The sequence below is a fragment of the Triticum aestivum genome, chromosome 2B (genome assembly GCF_018294505.1).
Source record: "Triticum aestivum cultivar Chinese Spring chromosome 2B, IWGSC CS RefSeq v2.1, whole genome shotgun sequence".
NCBI classification, from domain to species: domain Eukaryota; kingdom Viridiplantae; phylum Streptophyta; class Magnoliopsida; order Poales; family Poaceae; genus Triticum; species Triticum aestivum.
The window spans coordinates 8,533,296-8,554,669 of NC_057798.1; the positions used below are offsets into that span (position 1 = coordinate 8,533,296).

At 45.7% G+C, this 21,374-nt stretch overlaps 1 protein-coding gene across 4 annotated transcripts in view; it reads right to left on the reverse strand.

Annotated features, from left to right (window-relative positions):
- Positions 1-214: 214 nt before the first annotated feature.
- LOC123043087 (uncharacterized) overlaps positions 215-21,374 on the reverse strand; it is a 34,896-nt gene continuing 13,736 nt past the window's right edge. Inside the window, exons 3-4 of one of the 4 annotated variants that reach the window (XR_006419016.1) lie at positions 9,222-9,365; positions 215-1,235 (exon numbers count right to left, since the gene is read on the reverse strand). Coding sequence is in view for 1 of the 4 variants with exons in the window: in XM_044465441.1 (XP_044321376.1) it covers positions 11,276-11,323 (48 nt within the window). In the remaining 3 variants the exon portion in view is untranslated. Of the gene's footprint in view, positions 5,266-9,221; positions 9,366-9,409; positions 11,324-21,374 lie in introns of those variants that run through there. The other 3 variants (XR_006419015.1, XR_006419014.1, XM_044465441.1) reach the window with 3 other exon arrangements.

Below are 21,374 nucleotides of genomic sequence, written 5' to 3' on the forward strand. Positions count from 1 at the left end.
TTAAAATATTTTAAATTTTCAAAATTATGAATATTTTTTAGTTATATAAAATCCTATACAACAAATTTATGATTTGTAAAAATATGCATATAATGATTCATAATAATTTTTAAATTCAAAAGATAATTATGAATTATAATTTATCAAATATTTGTATTATTATAAATTACACAAAGATTTTTATAATCAGAAATACAATTTAATTTATACGGTTTATTCAAAATAAAAAATTAGAAAATGCTGTCGTGGCACAAAAACTTTAGCACCTCCTCTTGCGCCTGGTACACCTTCTCCACGCCAGGGTCCTCCATGTGCACTTGCCACCATCACATGTAACATGTAGGCTATCTCTACATCTTTTACATTAAAGTGGCAATCTCGCGGCTCCAGCCATCATGCCATGACGCACATGCCACTTAACGTTACAACATGTAAGCATCTCATACATAAACCCATTATCATGATGAGGGCTATACCACATCATATGAAAACATGCAAAACCAAGTTAGATGTCCTCTACTCGGTTTGGAAAATTTTAATTACGTGGCTTGTAGGGTTTCCGGACAATACCAGCTACCTAGGTACACTATCAAGGCAATACTTCTTGTTGCTAGATTAACTTTCAGGGTGTGTGAGGGAAGAGACTTAATTCAAAATATCTAGCCCCGCACTAAACTTCGTCAAGATGCGTGACCCGCTATAAGATAGAATATCTTCATCTTCCTCTTGTGTTTGCGACGGTTCACTATTCTTGACTATGATGAAGCCCAAAGAACTGTTAGCAGAACGTCGACAGCCAGAGCCGATCGATTGTCAGAACTTTGTGCAAAGCCACATCATGTCGTTAATGAACCGAACCAAAGCAACACTCGAGGGGAGTATAGCAAGAACATCGAACCCTCACATCCACATCTGATCTAGATTGAAACATGCATCTCCTTATAGAACCACTTATGATGCCACTGTTGGGAAACGTAGTAGAAAACAAAAAAATCGCTCTGTGATCACCTAGGAACAATATGAAGATGGATATAAGGTTTGGATCAATGTTCGTTACCGAGTCCGGAGTGCAGCTGAAGAAGATGGGTCGGTGTAGATCGTACTTGGAGTTCCTCGTACCGTAGATGAACGATCCCGCAAACCGCCCACAAAAAATCCCTTGAACAGAAGACCGAAAGCACGACCTCCCTACTTGGTTGCAAGCGTACGGTCTTCACAATCTAGCGGCGGTTCGCCTTCTAGAGATAATCGTTGATGGAGAATTAGAGAAAGGAGATTATAACCAAATAGAACTTCTAATTATGAGGATTAGAGGAACTGTGTCAAGCTCTAATTAATCAACTAGGGCCAACTAGAACTAGAGATAGATGAATTAGAGGAGGCTCCAAAACTTGTGAGCCAAAGTCCTCAAGTATATAGAGGTTAGAGGGAGGGGAGAGGGGGCGCCTTGGCCCACCAAGGAGGGGGGATCCGCCTCAATTCAGCCTCCCCTTCCTTCTACAAGGAGGAAGGGGCTGCCTGCACCTATTTGGGCGCAAGTGGCCCAAGTACCTCTTGGCCTTTCAAGGCCCATTGATACTAAATTAAATATAAAATCCCGCTAACTATTATTAGAGCCTTTAACTATTAATTTAACTTCTCTAGAAACGTTTGCTACCTATATATTATTTATCTGCAATACACGGTATTGCTCGATAAACCCCGAAACCCTTCCGATTCCTCTCGCAACTATTCAGAATATTCATGAAATAGTTCCACAAAGAAATCCTCGATACTCCCATCATACTAACACCCAGCAGATCATGATTACCTTAAACTTGTGACCCCGTAGGTTCGGTAAAGCATAGAAATGAACGAAACCCCTTTGTTCAATGACCGATAGCGGAGCCATGGGCGTCCTTATCGATCCCTATGATTACACAAATGGCATTCGAGTGAATCTTTGGTTATCATGTCATGTTCCCTTTGCTTTGTGATACTTTACAAAACTGGAGATGCATCGATATCCTCCTAAGGCATAAACATGCTCACGATACCGTTATCCTCATTACCGATTTTGTTCTTCTTTCTTGTTGAAGTGTTTCGGCATCCCCGTGACATAGTCACCTATGTCTGGCCAGACGGTGATGGATGACGTGACACTGAGAGGGCCCTAAGAATATCTCTCCATCATCGGAGGAGCAAATCCCACTCTCGAGCTATCTAGTCCCTGGTCAAACATTCTGATGAACCTGTAAGTTCTCGTTATGATCACCGTGTGATAGATGACTTACATTTCCTTGTCTAGAAAACTGCACACTAGCTAGAACAACTAAAGGCCCCACATATCCTGCTCCAGCTTGACATTGCATGTAAGTTTGATTATGTCTCATGGCCCTCCCTCTCCTCCCGAGGCCCTGCATCACCTGGATTTTTTGCCCGCTATGGTGCAAATGGATCTCCTTGTTTTATCCTTGCCATCTACCCACGTGCAAATCAGCAGCAATCCAGTCCCCCTATTCTCCATAACCATAGACTGTGTTAGGGGGATCAATTATATCCCATGCTCTTCACCATTGTTATTGATATTCTCAATTGCCTGCTACAATGGGCATAAAACTCCGGGATCCTTTGGCACCCAACCACATGACATTTAGCCTCCAATGACTCCATGTTTGCCAATGACATGGTAATTTTCTATCACCCGGTTTCCGTTGAGCATCCGTAAGATACTGCACACCTTTGGGGTAGACTTGGGCCTGCGCACCAACTTCACCAAAATGCACCACAATCCATCCAGTGTAATGAGGCGACCTACGTGGTTGTCGACACAATGCTATCATGTCCGACGACATGATTCCCCACCAAATACCTCGGGCTCCCTCTTTCAATGTACAAAGGGCACTTCTCTGCTCTCATGCTCCTAGTTGACAAATTCAAAGTGAACCTAACTACCTGAGGTCCTCCGTCTCTCCCATGGCGAGGGCCTGGCGCTGGTTCAACATGTTGTCTACGCCATGCCAGTTCACATGTTGGTTGCCATGGCACCCTAACAGGCCATCCTCAAGGAAATGATCCGCGTCATCAAAGATTTTCTCTTCTCATCGGCTCAAAGCATCCAGAACCGAGAATCACTCGTTAGCTAGGCTCAAATCTACCGCCCCTGGACTTGGGAGGCCTTCGCATGCGTGCCCTCCAGCGAACATGCATCACACTTTGTGTTCGCTAGATATGGTTGTGATCTACAAAACTATCATGCCATTAGATCTCTCTTTGCCTACATTGCGATCCCGTGGTCCGACAAATCTTTTGAGTCTCAACCACTTGGTCTATATGCGATGATTGCAACTCCCTATTCTAGACCGATCGCTGGCTTGATGGGTCCTTGAATTCCAAGATCGCTCCATCTCTCGTCGGTCTTGTGCCTAGTAAGCTCCACAAAAATTGCCTGCTTGGCGATGCCATCCCCCATCAGTCTAGATCCACGAAACTAGAAGCACCTTAGGACTGGTGGCCACGTTTATGTGGAAATTTGGCGGTGGCTCTCCCATGTCGTCTTCCCTCCCGGTATTTGATCCGCGGGGCACTCTTAATTAATGTGGGTTGTGTCGCTAGACGCAGTCAAGAGCTAAGTGAAAGTTGTGTTGGCTCCGCCATCGACCATATTGGGCTAACCTATGACCCTCGCTACACCCTTGAAGCATGGTTTCACACCCATCGTGGCACGAAAGTGAATAACCACGATAGTCAACATGATAATGACCGTAGATGGGTTCAAAAGTCGTTGATCCTCGCGTAGGCATCACCTTTTTCCCTTTAAATTTTGTGTCTCCAACATCTAGAAATACATGGGTAACATGTCGCGTGACATATCGTTGGAAGATTACACACAACCTCTATGACCACTGGATCGACGAATATGTAGTGGTCCGCAACCTACCCTTCTCTGGCTGACTTGGTGAGGGCCTTGATCACCAGTTTTCCCAAGTATTGCATTCTCACTGGGAAGAGATGCTCAACTTGAAAACTCTCTAGGGCACCTATAAACATCCTAGAAATGTGCATGACCTCCAGCTCTACACTTAGAATGATGTCAAGTTTGTCATGCACTATATTCAGCATATTTCCTAGAAGAAAAACTCTCTTCCAGATATTCGTGAGACTGACATCATCACTACCTTTTATAAAGGCATCTAGAGCATGGACCTTACCCATAAAATTAGGTTATCATGTCCCCAACCATAGCCAAGTTCTTTGACATAGCCAACATCTACACAATCCAATAGGAAGCCATGTGGAGCTAGGTGGGGGACATAATTAAACGGGAAACACAAGGACAACCCCGGGTCTTCCAAGCCAAAGGACAACGATGAGTAAAACAAGAAGAACAAAACAAGCCACTATCGCAAAAGGTGGCACCCTCGCCAATGAAAGCAACTTCTTTGCACTTGCTAAGCATCCCACTCAGCGTCGTTCCAAGCATGGCAACACAACTTTCAAGATATAATGGGTGGGACATGCTCCTTCCATGATACTAATGTGGAAATTTTCCCTGATTAAACATGCGTCTTCGCAATTATTGGCGGGTGCGAGTCCAAGTAGTGCCATAAGCTCGCCACTCATGTGGTCAACATGGTGGTACGAGTCGTCCACCAAAGGCTTCGGTGGTTGAAAGGTACAATTTCTTTTGATAGCTCTGATCACACTGGCAATTCCAGACCTCGGAAGACACGCACTGGCCATGGACCCACTTGCCAATGGTTATGACTCACCAAGGTTCTCATTGATGGTATAAGTAGACTCAATAGTTTGTACATCGAAATTTTGTACAAAATTAGAATCCTTTGCTCATGAATAAACCAATTGATGCACCAGTCCTGGGTCATACTCCCTCCGTCTGAAATTACTTGTCGCATAAATGGATGAAAACGGATGTATCTAGAATTAAAATACATCTAGATACATTCATTTCTCCGACAAGTATTTCCGGACAGAGGGAGTACTAGCCAAGAAGGGTCAACCACTTGGGTGCATCACACTTTAAATCACTTTCGTTCACCCTTAAAAATTTCTGCACTGAAATACTCACCTTCAAAGTTGTTGATTTCAAGGGCACATACCACACTATATTGGGGCACCCTGCTATGTTAGTGTGCCCATGCACGCGACCAGGAGAAATTTTGATATTACTGAGTCTTGTGCGGCAGCAGCCGAGATTGACATCCTCAAGGAGACTATGCGTGGGGAAGAGCCTCTACACAAGAAGAGTTTCGTGGCTTCATCTTTCTAGTCAAAAAATACAACGATCAAGTTAATATTGATCCAACTAACTCTTTCTCCATGAGTGTGTGATGAAAATGATATCGTCATCTTCCTCCTTGAGAATAAACACATTTTTGTATGAAAACCTTCTGACGTGCCAGGTGTTTTGAGAGACGCCGAGCACTCTGAATGTCAAGAAAGATGCTAAACTATTCAAATGATAGATGTTTCGCTTCGCATAAGGTAGGTACAAGGCAGTTGGAAGAGATAGCCAATATTCGTGGCCATCAAGGAAGTGTTCCATCCATACTGGTTGGCAAACCTAGTCCTAGTCTGAGAGAAGAACGACAAGTGGTGCATGTCTATGTCTCACATAGACTAGGTGGTTGACCCCACAGTCGTTTGTGAAATGATCTGTTTACTTGAAGCCTACTTAGGATATTATAGATCAAAATCAAGGAGGGTGGCCAGATCAAAACCTCTTTTATCAACATGTTTGGTTCATTCTGCTACATTTCCAGGCCTTTTGACTTGAAGATCATTTGGGCTATGTCCGAGCGCTGCATCTAGAAGTGTCTCTAGGAGCATATTGGCAAGAGCATCATTCCTAAGTTGAGAATGTGGTGGTTAAGACTTAAGACCAAGAAGAAGGGTGACATTCTAACTAATTTGGCACAAACCTTCACGTATCAGAAGCAGTTCAACATGAAGCTCAATCTAAAGAAGTGCATCTTTGAAGTACCCTCGGGGAAGCTATTTGGTTTCATAGTCTATGAACACAGAACTAAGGTGAACTAAGAGAAAATTAATGATATTATCAAGTTGGGACCACCAAGAAATATAAGGGGCGTCCAAAAGACCACTGTGTTAATGGCCACTTTTAGTCAGTTCTTATCCTAACACATCGAGAATGCCTTGCCCTTGTATAGGCTCCCAAAGAAATCAAATAATTCCTATGCACTCTAGAATCCCAAGAAGCCCTCGACAGACTGAAACAACTACTGACCATGTCACTGGTTTTAATCGACTAGACGTCCATGTTGGTCGCTATGACTACCCACCTAGTTAGCATTGTACTTGTGGTTGAGCATACTTGGAAGAGCCACGTTCATAAGGTCCCAAGGCTAGTGTACTACGCCAGCAAAGTACTATTTGCGTCTAAAACATATTACTTGCATATTTATATGGTGTATTTATGGCAGCTTGAATACTGGTCCTTTACTTCCAGGTGTATGAGTTTTATTTTTTTCCCCAGTCATTGAAATCATCCACATAGGACACATGGGAAGAATAGCTAAGCAGGCTATAGAGCTTAGCGTGTTTGACATCAACCGCACCCCATGCTGAGCCATCAAGCCTCGGGATGGTTCAGTGGAATGAATACTAGTCTCTTGCTTCTGCAATTCACCTTTAGTTTTGGACTCTCTACTTTGATAGTTTGATCATGCTTAAAGGCACAGGAGTTGGCGTGCTCATATATGCAAAGGGGAAATGTCAAACTACGTGTTCCAAATTCATTTCACGACATTCAACATATGTTAGTGAATATGAATCCATGCTGCACGGCCTACACATCGTCAACTCTCTCGGCATAAATGTCTTCATCAAGATATTAGGTACCCCGGACAATGTGTGGCACCATTCACCCACTGAAACCTTCGTAATTCCCTACTGCATGAATGATCACCCCATGAGATGCATGATGTGAGGGACATGTTAGTGTTCCGCCTCAACATGTGGACGGCTAACCCGGATGGCATCCTGCACTCCATGGAGGTTTTCATCCATTAGCGTAATGGCATGGCCATGAACACCGACACTGATAGGGTTGAACGCTTAGCCATACACCTCGTGCGCTTCCCAGTGTCCATCATGTGCACTATTTGGGGAATATCGCATCCTAGCGACCCACCTCCTCTCGGGCCTAACACCGGTGCGTACTTCAAGCTAGACTCCCCGCTGCACTTTGCAGTGGCCTGGTCACCATGATTGTACCCCATGCCAGGACAATGAGCCTTTTCATGGTGGCCAGAGCAATGACGGGGCCATGCAGCTGGTCGTCCCCACCTTGCCTTCCATGACTGACAGGTTACCCTAGGATCGCACCCTCTTGTCGCGTTGGTCTGTTGCCGCCACTTGCAGCAACTACCTTCACTTTTCCACTTTTATATAAAGCACTTTGTTGCACCCTTCGTAATCACCTCAGTCCAAGTGGCCTAAGATTCCATGTTGGTCCAAGCCGCCATTCAAACCGCATCCGCATCCATTTGCCACATCCCCTCTACCTAGAACTGTGACCCGATGCCAATTCAAACCAGGGGCTCGAGATGGCTCCTGCCCAACTAACGATTCAAGAGCTACACATACCCCCATGATGCCCGACATGCGGGATTGCGGGTGAGGACACCTCTCCTGCTGCTATCGGGAAAGAATGGATCATGTCGCTACTGCCCATGCAATTCATGTCATTGGAGATTCTAAGCCAACCATTCATAGGACTGTTGTTATCCGTCAAACATTCTTTGCACGGAAATCAGAACACGATGAGGCTTCCATGCCTTTTGTGGTGGGTGGAGTTGTTCCCGAGCACGATATGGTCCCTAGCTTTGAGGAGGATCGCCTAATCTTCCACTCCGAGCTTGTCGCAGATCCTTGAGCTTGTTGTTTAATTCCTCTGAGGTGGCCTTGTTCTTCATATTCCAGTCCCTCGCTTCAACATTCCACACGTTGATCTGGGACTTATCTTTGGTGTTGTGTGCAAGATCAACAAGATACAAAGATGGCAAGTCTTTGTTAGAACCTCCACTCAATTCCACGAACCAAGAAAGAGGCTCAAGGGTTACCCCAGTGTGGTTCCCTGTTCATGCCCCTATCATCAAAGAAATTACTATATTATAAAAGAGGAACCTTTGCAGCACAGAAAACAGGCGTCTAGATCCTCAGGAGCTACACCCTAAGAGTGAACTGCTCGCACACCCATAAAAAATAAGGAAAAAGTGATAGAATACATAAGGATGTACCTCCATTGCATACCACACCTCGAGATTATCCAATTGGAGGCATGTCGCATAGCTCTAACCATGTACGAGACTCACTCTTGAACCCCGGGAAGCGGTCCATGAGCTTCTACACATCATTTGCCCTCTTCATCTCATTGATTTTCATGATGACCAAGCTTTGATCCTCTTTGTCATACAAGGAAACTCAGGGGAATATAAGTTCTGATGTAGTCTGCATGGGTACAACGGTGACATGTCGATGTATCCACCGGTAATTCTTCACTCGGCCATGATCCAGTGCCCTTGTCCAGCTTGAGTTCGCCCCTTCAGTTCAAAGAGCAATGGGAGACCATGTGCTTGGTTCCTCAACTGATTAGTCCTTGAAGGAGTGGTAGCCCAAACACTTCTACTTATTTTCTTTGGCCGGTGGTGGAGGCAGAGTCGACTGACACATTTGCACCACCATAGACAAAGCCGACAACGGAGATGTAGTTGGCAATGTTGGGTCGCTAATGGAGGGCGACGGAGGTGCGGTTGGCAGCAAACTATGAATCATCATTAAGGGTGGTGGTGGTTGATCAGAATATGAATTTGTTGTGCTAGTTCGTTGACAAGGCCCCCAGAAGGATGTGATGGTGTCTTGATAAGGGGATGCTAACCACGTCGGGTCCCAGAAGGACATGGGTCGGGCCGAGGATTCCCAAAACGACAAGACATTGGGTCACATTCGTCAGGTCCCTAAGGAATTCAAGATGGAATCTTCCAAAGACTTGGCACATACCCCAAGGCACAAATGCAATCCTAGGAACGTTTATCTTCAGATGTAACCGACCTTGTGTAACACTAGGTACCCTTGGTGTCTATATAAACTGAGGGGTGTAGACCGTAGAGGCCAACTCTTTCACACGTGATCTCGTGGTAGATCAACATTACTCTATACTCCATTCATCAATACAATCAAAGAAGGGTGTAGGGTTTTACCTCTTTGAGAGGGCATGAACCTGGGTAAACATTGGTGTCCCCTTATGTCCTATTACCATCGTACCAAGGCTACCAGCTCGTGATCCCCTCATGAGATTTGTTGGATTTGACTCCATCACTAGGGGATTCAATTTCTTTGGTGCCCTACGATGACATACAACATACATTTATTAGAAAAGAGGCTGGTGTCTAGCTTTAAATTAATGAAGACCTTACAACCAATGATACACCACAATACAATGCCGAAAAACACAAAGAACAAACTCCAGCATGAAACAAGGGTGCCCAGGAGAAGAAACAAAGCCCAAAAAGAAAAGACAACGAGGAATTGGAGCACTCAAACATAATCAAAGAACCGCCACCTCGAAGGAGGCAACCTCTCGAAGGAAACTAGACATCGACAGAAGCTATGTCTTCACCATTGCCCGGACGTCCGGTAGAACAATGCCAAGTTGTTCCATCACCGAAAGAAGCCCCCTGCTCCTCGCCCTGGCTCGAAGGGCATCGCACATTCGAATGATGGAATACTCACCTCCCTAGACCACAACTGGACACTGATGCCATGACCCTAAAGGGAGGCCTTAGAACACAACCATCTCACTAGACGTAGCTCCTCAAGATGGCACCACAGTCGAAGCATGGAATCGTTAGTAGAGAGAAGAAGCTGCCATCCATGAACCCACCCCACCGACTAGCCAAATGGAACTTTGCTCGCGAAACGGAGCCTCCATGGAGGGAATGCCAGACAGAGGTTTTCACCTAGATCCCATGGTGGATGAAGGCTAACCACAATGAGACCTCCAAGGAGGGAAATGGTGCACGAGAGTATCACTATCACTAGCACCGACATAGTCGGGTGAAGCTTTCGCTCGGGTCATGACCCCCACCACCTAGATCCATCCACCATGGCCGACCAAGGAGATAATGAATGGAACAAGGTGTAGTAGCAGAGACCACACCCGCGCGACGCACACCTCCTGAGTGAGCCACCTTGCCACCCAAACAACAAGGGGAACACACGAGCACCTGCACAAATTTCACCCGCCAGAAAGGTGCCACCATGCCCACCATCTAGAGCCACCCCTCCAACAACTGAGGAGATCCACCCTTACCCACGACCCATCAACGATGGACCGCGAGCATGCAGCCAGCAACCCTAGCTGTCGCACTAGCGTACCAGCTGCTGCCACTCAAAGTGTACACCTTTCTCCACACGGAGGGGACCCATGGACAAGATTTGAGTTGCTGAGCACCAAAAAGGAGCACCCACAAGGGCTACTGATGAGGGGATGGTAATGACCAGGAAAAGCACAGAGACCTACCAGATCCGGCGGGGACCGGGAACCTCATCCATGATGGTCGACCCTTACGCAACGAGGCACACCAACAAAGCTCGATGGCTTCAACCCGCGCCATCCTAAACCCGCCAATGGTCATGCTTCCCTAGGCAAGGCTATGGTCAGCAGGGAGGAGGGCGACATGTTTGCCTCGTGAGTACCTCTTGCAGCTCACGAGACGCGAGAGGGAGTCGATTATGCCAACCAACAACTTCAGGATGACAGAAGGAAAAGAAGTTTCATTTAGTCACTTACTTTTTAGACTTTGAAACCTTCGAGTTTTCCTTCTTAGGCCTCAGAGTTGGCTGCTTGGGGGCATTAAATCAAGGCGCAGATTTTACCCTTGTCCCCTTTGGGCGATGTGCTTAGAGGTGGCAGACTAGGGGTAGTCTGAGGAAGCCTAAATGGAGGGCACCGAGTCTGTCCTTGGCCTCTTCTAAGTGGCCTTGTCCACTAAGTCAGGCATCGAAGAAGAGCCACCCAGGGCTCCAATGATGGATTCATTCTCACGCCTCATTTCCCAGCAGATTCAGGACTTTGTCATCTGACTCCTCCTCTGTGTGGACTTTAGGATCTACGGTGGTGTATGCTCCCGTGATGTGATGGTAATGTTCGTGCCAGGTCTATAGGTGCTGTCAACAGTGGAAGCACCATAGACATAGCTCTCACTGTATGCCGCTAAGCTGCATGTCGAGGCTGCATATCGAGGATTGTTCTTCAATTAATCCTCCGACTGTGGGGCGAGAAATTGAACTTTTCAAAATTCTGCAGAAGAAAAAAGGCAAAGAAACACTCAGATCAAGATTCAATAAGATAAACCTGAAATGAAGTTTAGATGAGATTCAGAACAATGTATAGAAAGGATGCAAAAATTAATTACCATTTTGTGGTATTGATGGTGCAATATGGGATAATGTCCTTCAAGATGTTGATGGGAGTGTGCTCCTTCCACAACCACAAGGCCAATCCATGAATTATCATCTTACATGGGCTCAAGAAACCCTCAAGTCTCATCGTCATTGCCTATGTACACATACATCGGGTTCGCTCTAGCATGGAGGAGTTGTATCCAACAACTGAGGAAGGTCAAAAGGACACAATTTGGTGACTCCATTTTCAAGCATGTGTTGAACCATCATCAATTTATGGGATACTAAGAGCTATTCTTATATAGAGCAATGCCATGCATTAAGACACCTTCGGCATAGGTGGACTGCAATTATAGCCCAAAAACCTTACTGAACATTCGCGTAGTAGAACTATAATTTGTTCCACTTTTTGTTAGTCTTCCTGAGAGGTAGGTCGAAGTAGGGAACCTTGGACTTGAACTGGATTCTAGTGTCCTACCACATACTAAAAATTCTTGTGACTTGGATGGGGCTTCATCAAGAAGAGACTCTTCCACAACGTAAAATGGGGGCGCAACCCTAGGAAGCGCCTGTAGAAGGTCATGAAACAGGTGATGTGCAAAATTCCAATCGGATTCGGCTTTGGCAGCTAAACCCCGTAGTAATGCAACAGTCCCCGGAGGAAGGGGTGGAGAGATAGGGATACTATGTGTCTGGCACTGTCGTTGAATTATGAATAATTTGTTTGGAATAGCATGCGAGTGGTTGACTGAGATGATACCACATGAGACACACGGTTTACCCGTGTTTCAGACCCTCCATTTGGAGGTAACAACCTACTCCTACTTTCTTTGGTTGTATTGCTCGAATGTTCACCGTCCATCGAGGAGATCACCGAATATTGTGTCGCACAAGCTTGGCTGTGATAGCAACCATTGAGTGAAAGAATCTATCGGATATGCCATGTTTAGGCTAGTATAGTTGATGCACATCATCCACTTCTATTGAGGACGAGGAGAAGGTTAGCCAACCACTCGGAATGGTACACTTCCATAATAAAGCCTTCCACCAGGAGCCATGTAATCTCTTCCTGGTGGACATACACTGGTGTTCATCAAATATCACATATGTTGCTTAATCGGCTTGATGTTTTAATAAACTTTCAAGGAAAATTGATGTTAATTCCTTGGGCCGCTGACATGTCAGAGGTAGTCTGTGCTAATATGCTCTGTTTTTCTAGGAGAAAAGGAGAAGATACTCCTCCTATTTGGGGCTTCATTTGGTACAAATATGCATGAACTTGGTGGTATCATCTGGGTCAATTTGGATTTCCTTGGTGGCCTCTGCCGCCTAGAACAACTAGGAGATCGTGCCCGGTAACGCTCCTTGGACAACTTCTTTCCTGATGACATCTAACTCTACCGCTACAACCAACAAGTCGATGAGGTGGATGCTCTCCTGATTGCACAGACGGGCGTGTTGGATATTGCACTGCACCATGATGACCCCATTGGGGCCGACATCTTGAGCTAGAGATAGGCATAGTTGGGTACCATCATTAACTTGATGTAGCTGGGGCGTCTCAGGATAGCATTGAAGGAACCCAATGGATCAATAACTTTAAAACACAAGGTTATGATCATTTAGTTACTGAGTGTCTTGAAAGTGACATGTATATCAATCTATCTGAGTGACACAACCTGGTGTACTAGGATAACTCCATGGAAGGGTGTACTAGTCGGTCTGACTTGGTAGCGAAAGATGCTCATCCCATTGAGAGTGTTAGCATAGAGGATGTGGGACCATTCTCCCATCCATCAGTACCTTGGGGTGTGCTTGGTTAATTAATTACCTGCAGCCATTTTGGCCTTCTTGCACTTGCGGTCCGGTTGAGACTAGCTACGTAATACATGCTCTAAACCATGTTTTGCAATTCGCTTGGCCGCCCGCATTGCATCATGGGGTCATTTGTTATATGGTGTTTGGTTGGCAATCTTGAGGGTTATGGCTGTGAAGACGCATGTGGCATTTGGTTGCTCCCGACTTAATGTTGTGGTCACCCCTTCTCACTAGTGGTGACCTTACCACAAAGCACAACAACAGTGAGGAAAATACCAGTTTGAACTAGCCTACACGTCACACTAACAACCATGCTTTGACATAGTCATAGGAACACAGTCATGATAACAACACAGTAATAACTCACCCTCGATAGACTAACATACAAAGATTGTTGTGATCTAAGTCAAAAGCACTGAGACATTACACTATTTGGATCATGTCAAGTGCTTCATCAGGCTAATGTCACTTGACTACCACCTCTATGATAGAGATGTAGAAGACGATGACCCTGAAGCTTTCCTTAGTCAACACCTTGAATGTGAGCATGTAGCCAATCTGGAGCTTGTGAAAACCTTGATCCGTTATTATCCTACTGTTGATATCCCATAGCTTGAACCTCCGGCTGTAGACAATGTTCGCCCTCACAAGGACTCTTAGTTTGATGGTTCCCATGTGCTGACTAAAGGAATCGGGGATCGGAAATAATTCCAATCAAGGTGATAATGCGCAAGAACTTATGCATGGCCAGGCGTCATTTCTTAGGACCATGTAGGACCTCACTATAATAATAAACATGGTGTTGTACTTTTTCCTGTTGACCGTCCTCTTCCTATTGCTTGATAACTAAGACTCTGCTAACAATCTATGGTGAAAAATTCTTTAAGAGGGATTCCTCGGGATCAACAGCTACCGGGACCGGAGGGTTAGTCACATATTCCTTAAGCTCATGGAATGCTGCATCAACTTCTAGAGTCATCTCAAACTCCCCACTTCATTGGAGCACCTTAAAAAAGGGAGCCCTCTGTCACCGAGATGAGCAACGAAACGGTTTTAGGCCACCATGCTTCCGGCCAGCCTTTTAACATCATTGATGTTCTTGGGTGGTTGAATTTCCCATATAGCATTAATATTTTCTGGGTTGATCTCTATATCACGATATGATACCATGAATACAAGGAGGTTTCCTGCAGTGACCCCAAAAACATAGTTCCCAGGGTTGAGTTTGATGCATTTTATCCTCAAGTGTTCTAGAAAGTCTCATACAAGTCAGGTAGTAGGTTAAACTTTCTTATGGATTTTACAACTAGGTCTTTGATGTACACTTCCATGTTCCTCCCGATTAGTCCTCAAAGGTTTGTCGCATGACACGTTCATAAGTTGCTCCTCATTCTTGAGGTGGTCAACAATGTTTTATCTTCGTGCACCGGCTTCATTCTTACTTGATGGTATCCTAAGTATGTGTCCAGTAAAGTTATGATATCCCAAAGTGAAGTCAACTACAAAATTGATCTCCATGGGACATGTTACATGTCTTTGGGACAAGCCTTGTTGAGATCATTAAAGTACACACACATCCCTCGACTTGTCATTAGGATACGTGACTAGCACTGGGTTGGCTAGCCAGTTCAGGTGCTTGGTAGCTCTTGTAGTACATGCCGCTTTGAGGTGGTCGACTTCTTCTAATAAAGCAAGATTACCATTATGGTAAAACTCTGAAGCTTCTGCTACCCAATTTCTCATCACGAAAAAAACAAGGTGATGTTTGACGTTGTCCTAGGTTATCCTAGTCATGTCTGACGCACTCTAAGAAACACATCCATTTTGGCATGCATGAATTTTAGTTGTTCTTGCTAATGTTGGGAATCTTGGGCCAAATTGATTTTCACAAAACAGGTTGGTTGAGTGGGGTCAACAGCGACTTCCCTCACTTTGTCATGCCCAGTTACGGTGACCATAGGTCTAGCATGCTATTTCATACAATCATACTGAAGCAACGGTTGTTGGTCATGACCAAAGTTGGATCGCTAGAGAAAATACGATCCAAACCCACAATGGCTGCCAAATTTTGATGAATAATGGTATGTTGATCTTATGATCTAAATTTTATTGTTAATAAAGAGGGCTGGTGCCCAAAGGGATCTCGTTGGTGATGAACTAACTGGAGTTTTACCCAGATTTAGGCTTCTAGATGGGCCAATATATCTTTATTTATTATCATAGAGGATTACAATGAGGCTTTGCTATCTACAGAGCAAGGGTACAAGAATGTTCATTTGCATATCACATGATTTTGTGGGGGCTATCATTGGCTTTATATATCTACCCTAGGTTGGTAGTTTGGTTTTGCATCTTCAAGGGATACAATGCGATTATTAGCTTCTGCAATTACGGGGTACACATCTCCTACAATCACCTTAAAGAAGCATCTCAGCATTTATCCATTACGAGTGGCTTTTCAGGCGTAGGACCTAGGAGACCTTAGGACTTGGGCTTGCAATAATATTTAGGTGCGCCTGCACTGACTCTCTATCAGGCTGGATCTCTACTCACCGACATTAGGCTTCCATGCAATCATGTGTTGCTCTGCTGTGGGTAACTGATGACCTCGACTTCACTCTTTACAAAGTTGATCTTGAGGCCAGACATGACCTCAAAGTAGAGAAGAGGGAGCTCAAGATTAATAATGTCAAGCACCAAGCCTTCCACCATGATCATGGTATCACCCGCATAATGCATGTGGGAGATACCCCTTGGTACGATAATATGATCCATTAGACTTTAATAAGAACAACTTCCTTGTCCTTCTCAAGGATAACCGCAAAGATATCAACATGTATGTTGAAAAGGAGGTTGAAAATGCCCCCTTGTCTCATAGCCCAATACGAGAAAAAATATATACCAACTTCCCTCTTAATATTAACAGTGGTGCTCTCCACTACACACCATCTCCATGATCTAACAAATCCAATGAATGGTCCAAAAACTCCATCACTTGATGGGTAAGACAAATCGGGGTGATTGTACTCCTTCTGAGAGTCAAGCTTGAGGAAGACGCCTCTTTGAAATTTAACCTTAACCTCACGAATAACTTATTGACCACTAAAATTCCATCATCCATACATCACCCCTTAATGAAGGCGGATTGGTTTGGCAAGTGGGGCAAATCTACATACACATAACTTCACAAAGATTCGTTGGATCATATTAGTCATTAAGATTGGTCTAAAATTCATGATGTCCTTGTCCCTCATGGTCTTGGGGATCATGTTTATCACGCCAAAGTTAAGGTCATATTGAGGGTGCCACGAAAGAACCCCTGCATATATGCATGATCACCAACTTAATATTCTCTCAGAATTTTTGAAAGAAGGTGGACGATAACCCATCAGAACCTTGTGCTGAATTGGAATTAATTCCCATGGTACCCTCGATAACTTCCTCAACAGACAATGGGAGGGATAATTCCATATTCTCGAGGTCCGAGACTCTATCTCCTCCTAGCCAGCAATACAACTATATGACAACCCCTGCTTGGGGTTCCACTGAGAAACTCCTTATAGAAAAGTAGAAGTGATTAGATATATCTCTAGCCTCCTCTAGAGAATCGTTTTCCACCTAAAGGCATGTGATGACACACTTCCTCCTCCACCAGTTAACAATTGCATGGAAGTTTGTCATGTTATTGTCGGGCTTTAAGAGCCAGTTTGGATGACTCAACTTCTACCAATAAAGCTCCTCACTCTGTGGATCTCCATAAGGGAGTCCTCAAGGGAATACTGGTGAAGACACACTTTAGAGGCAAGGCTAGATGTGTTAGAAGCGTGGTCAAGGACCCGAATCTTTCCAAGTAGCTCTTCCTTATGAGAACAAAATTATGCCCCTAGGTTAGCACCCCCATCCTTGCATTAAATTGGCATGAAACCTTTGAATAGTGATGCAAAATATCAGCTATATAGAAATATCTAGGGGGAGCGGCCTTTGCCACCCACCTTAGTTGAATCTCCTCCTTGAATCCAGGCTAGTGCATCCAAATGTTCTCATAATGGAAGCAGTTCTACCAGGGATGGGAGATATCCGCCGAGGTGATGAGAAGATGGGGTATGGTCAAACCTTATCCAGGTGAGAACTTTCAGACCATAGAGGGGGAAGGAAAGTTCCAACTCAACTGACACTAGACCCTCATCTCATACGGTCCAACTAGTTATTCATCCAAGTGTACCGCGAACCAACATGAGTAATATCCCTAAGCACCAGATCTACAATGCAGTCATTAAATACATGCATGCAAGGACCATCAATATTAGATGATTTTTTTCTCATCAAAGGAGCAGAGCAAGTGAAAGTTGCCACCCACTACCACCGGTAGGAGGCGTCAATCCACCTTATCTTTTAGCTCGGCTAATAAATCCACCAACCTGCGATAGTTTGCCAAACCTTAGGAAATTATAAGCTCCCAACTAAGGTTAGTCTGTCTGTAGGTGAGGAACTTACTAACAAAGAACTCTCTCGGATCCATATCACCCACCTCACAATTATCCTCCCTGTCTCCTACGAGAATTCTACCTAAGTGCCTACTGTCAGCGAGCCATTACCAAGCTATGGCGACTAGGACTTTGCAACTCGGGATCAAGAAGTTTGGATGAATCATTTCTTCACTGCCAACATCCTACCGATGAATATATTAAACTAATTGAGCCCTCCTGGAGGAAACCCATGATGTTCCAACATATCATCTTGAATAGTTAACCAACGAGGGAATAGTCCCCTTTTGGGGACCTATCTGGCTCTACTATGAGTTAAGAACCTAGTCATAGACTTAGGCAACCGCCCATGAGACATCCTTTATGGGGGTCGCTAGGTTGCCAAAGCCCTAAAAGGGATATGAGCCGCATCTTGGGACACCTCCTCTAGTTGAGTGGGTCACAAGGATACATCATTCTATTGCCCCTCATAGATCTCCTTTGCTTGTAGCACTGCGATTTTCTCCAAGCGATTGCCTTTCATCCCTAAAGGCCACTAGCAGTCGTCGACGACCTTTGCCAAATATGCAAGATGTGTCAGATCGATCAAGGAACGAGAATTGACTAAAAGTAGAGGGGAGAAGAAGGAGGGGGGTAGAAGTACTTAAGTATAATTTGGGCGCCACCGTTCGTTGGCCAACATGCTGAGCGATGATAGGCTTGATCGCCACCATGACTGACTTGCTGCCACCAGTCTGTTACTCCTGCGGGAGGGCGGAGGAGGTGGGGGCGGGGCAATGAGTGGTGCAAGCGTTTCCGCTAGCAAAGGGGGAGGGTTTCCAATGAGGGTAAAGCTAGCTCCTAGACGGTCAAGTATCGTGTCACGAGCATCAGTGCCCACAACTCGAAAGTTGGCGATGAGAGTGATGTCATCTCATGGAGGAAAAAGAGCTAAGTCATAGGATGCGACTAAGTGGTCCGTACCACCATACCTGGAGAACAGAGAAAGGGGATGACGAGGGAGCTAGGACCACCATGCCACACCGTTGGAGTCCTCCTCGGCCCTGCCAAACAACGCAAGCTGGGGGAGGGGATGGTAAGTGGAAGGTTGTTGGGGTACCAACTCAGTGCGGTCAGGTATGAGAGATGATCCAAGTACACATGAACCTATATAAAATTGGTGTCGTAGTGGTTGTTCGAGGGGTAGTTCGATGGCAATGAGATGGGGGTTGCGACATGTGCGGCCCCTCAATCGGTGCCAGCTTGGTCGGGGCACTAGACGAGGCCGATACAGGTGACATCACAAGAACCACAGACAAAGATACCTGTGTAGGGCCCAAGGCGTGAGGTAACATGGCAAAAACATGAGGGGCAGTGGAGGGGATATCGACTATAGTTTAATGGCCCTCTGAGGGGTTAGGGTCATCATAATCATTTGGGACATCACGGTTTTCGTTATCATTGTCCTTGTAGGGGCATCGATTGGAGCCATTGTCTAGACGAGGGGGTGGGGTCTGCCTCCCCTCATCCTCTGGCTCAATTGTGATGATCTAACCAACATCCCCAAAGTAGAACTCCAACATATAACATAACTTTGTGGGATTCTGGCACCAGAACTGGGTCTATATAGGGTCGTTCCAAGTGAGTAGGAGATCATCAACCACCACAAGATTGTCGATGGACTTGGACATGACCTTGATGATATGACCCTTTCTAGCATGTTCTGTTATCCCATGTAGACGAACCCACATTGGCTCAAGGTGTGATGAGACATCAGGATCAATGGTGGAATTCTCAATGGACACTACTCTCCATGGAGGAGAAGGCCACTATAAACTCAGCGTGGGAAAACTCTCAAACCTTGCATGGGAATAGAGTTGAGTCGTAACCATCCCGCTTCATAACTTTTTGGGTCTACAAAATAGTGTGTGCTGCCATTGTCAACCAAGGCAATCACTGGCACTCCGTTTACCTGGTATCTCTGTCCATAGTCGTCTCCTATTTTGGAAGACTAAGACATCATCAACCGGGTGCAACTCATCATAGATGATGCCCAAACGAGCACTGTTAAACTACACCTTTGATGAGGGCAAGATTCTCTGGAACAAACAACACGACATCACAGAAGTCGATGGAAAAGATCCCTAATCCTCCATCCCACGCTGACATCTCTAGGTCAGATGCAGTTGGTTTGAAAGTCAACCACGATGTGGCCTCATCCTTGCAGATGTAGCAATGTGTCAGTTCTTTGCATTCCGAGTAGTAGCTATCGGGTAGCTCACAATTGTAGCAGGAAACTTTCGTATTAGAGTCCTTCTGAGCCGGTACATCGCCCAATTCCCTTTAAATCATGGAAGGTGAATCAGTGGAGTCGACAACACGCGAGGGGTGGGGGAGCGGGGCAACATCCTTGTTCATGCAGTGCTCATTCTTCTTTTTCTTGAACTTGGCCTCGGTCGGGTGGGGATTATGTGTGGTGTTGCTGGTGGATGCCAATGCCCTAGGGGAATCATGACCCAAATCAAGGCGCTTGGGCGAATGACATGACGAGTTAGAGGGGGTCAAGACCGGTCGGACTAGCCATCCCAGCTGTTGTGACCGTCGTGCAAGGCCAGCGACCCACATCTTTGTTCCCATACTACCTACTGCTCTAACTCCTGCTCGCACCGAGATTCTACTAGCGGGCGTCAACAGTCCTTAAATAAGTGGCAGTGGGTGTCAGGGAGAGCCATCGGCCTCCGGTACGCAACGATCATGATGTGGCCGTCTAGGAGGAGTTAGGTCCAGACGAGGCCATTGTCCCAGTCGCGCATCAGCATGACGATGAGGAAGGACCACAACAAGGGGCAAGTGGAGGGCGGCAACAGAAGGATCGAGTGCTCAAAGCGATGCACATCTCATTGTGAAGGGATATATCGGCGTCGACTGGAAAAGTATTTTTTTTCTTTTTTGGCAAGGTTGAAGGGGTTTTTATTGATAATAGGCAAACGATCATATGCTTTGTGGCTGAAGAATGTGTAAAGGAGACGAATCCAAGTTTCCCCCGAGTCGTCAAAGAGGACATGATGTAGGACAGCAGCACCCAGCCCAGCATGTTAGATTTTCTTTTGAAGGGCCACCTGGACTTCATCACGCTGCTAGACCACACCGCCCGGCCCGGCCTGTTAGCAGCATGGGCTACAGATCCCCTTTTTGATCCCCTTTTGATCGAACCGTCCATCTAGAATACCTTCATGTCCCCTTTTGTTAGGGTTTCTTCTCCTCTCGGCGGCGATGCAGGCCTGCCATAGAGACCTTTTTCTCCCCTGCCGTTCTCCTCTATCGCCGGACTACCGAGGCCCTGGGCCTAGGGAGAGGGGCGAGATCAGGACAGCTAGGGATCCTACCGCCCGCGGAATAGAGACCACGGGCAAGAGATCTGATCGATGGCGGATGAAGCGGAAGGTTCGGGCTCTTCCAAACTCGAGGCGATGATGGCAGAGTTGGGTCTTCAAGAGGATGATCTGCAGGATGTGATTGTGGAAGAGGACGAGCTCCCGGAAGAGGCAACCCGCTGGATGGCGATTGCTAGGGTTCATACTGATAAACCCTATAGTCAGTACTGGTTCTTTCGGAACATGCGGGTGGCATGGGATCTCGCCCAGGAGGTGAAGATCAAACCACTCG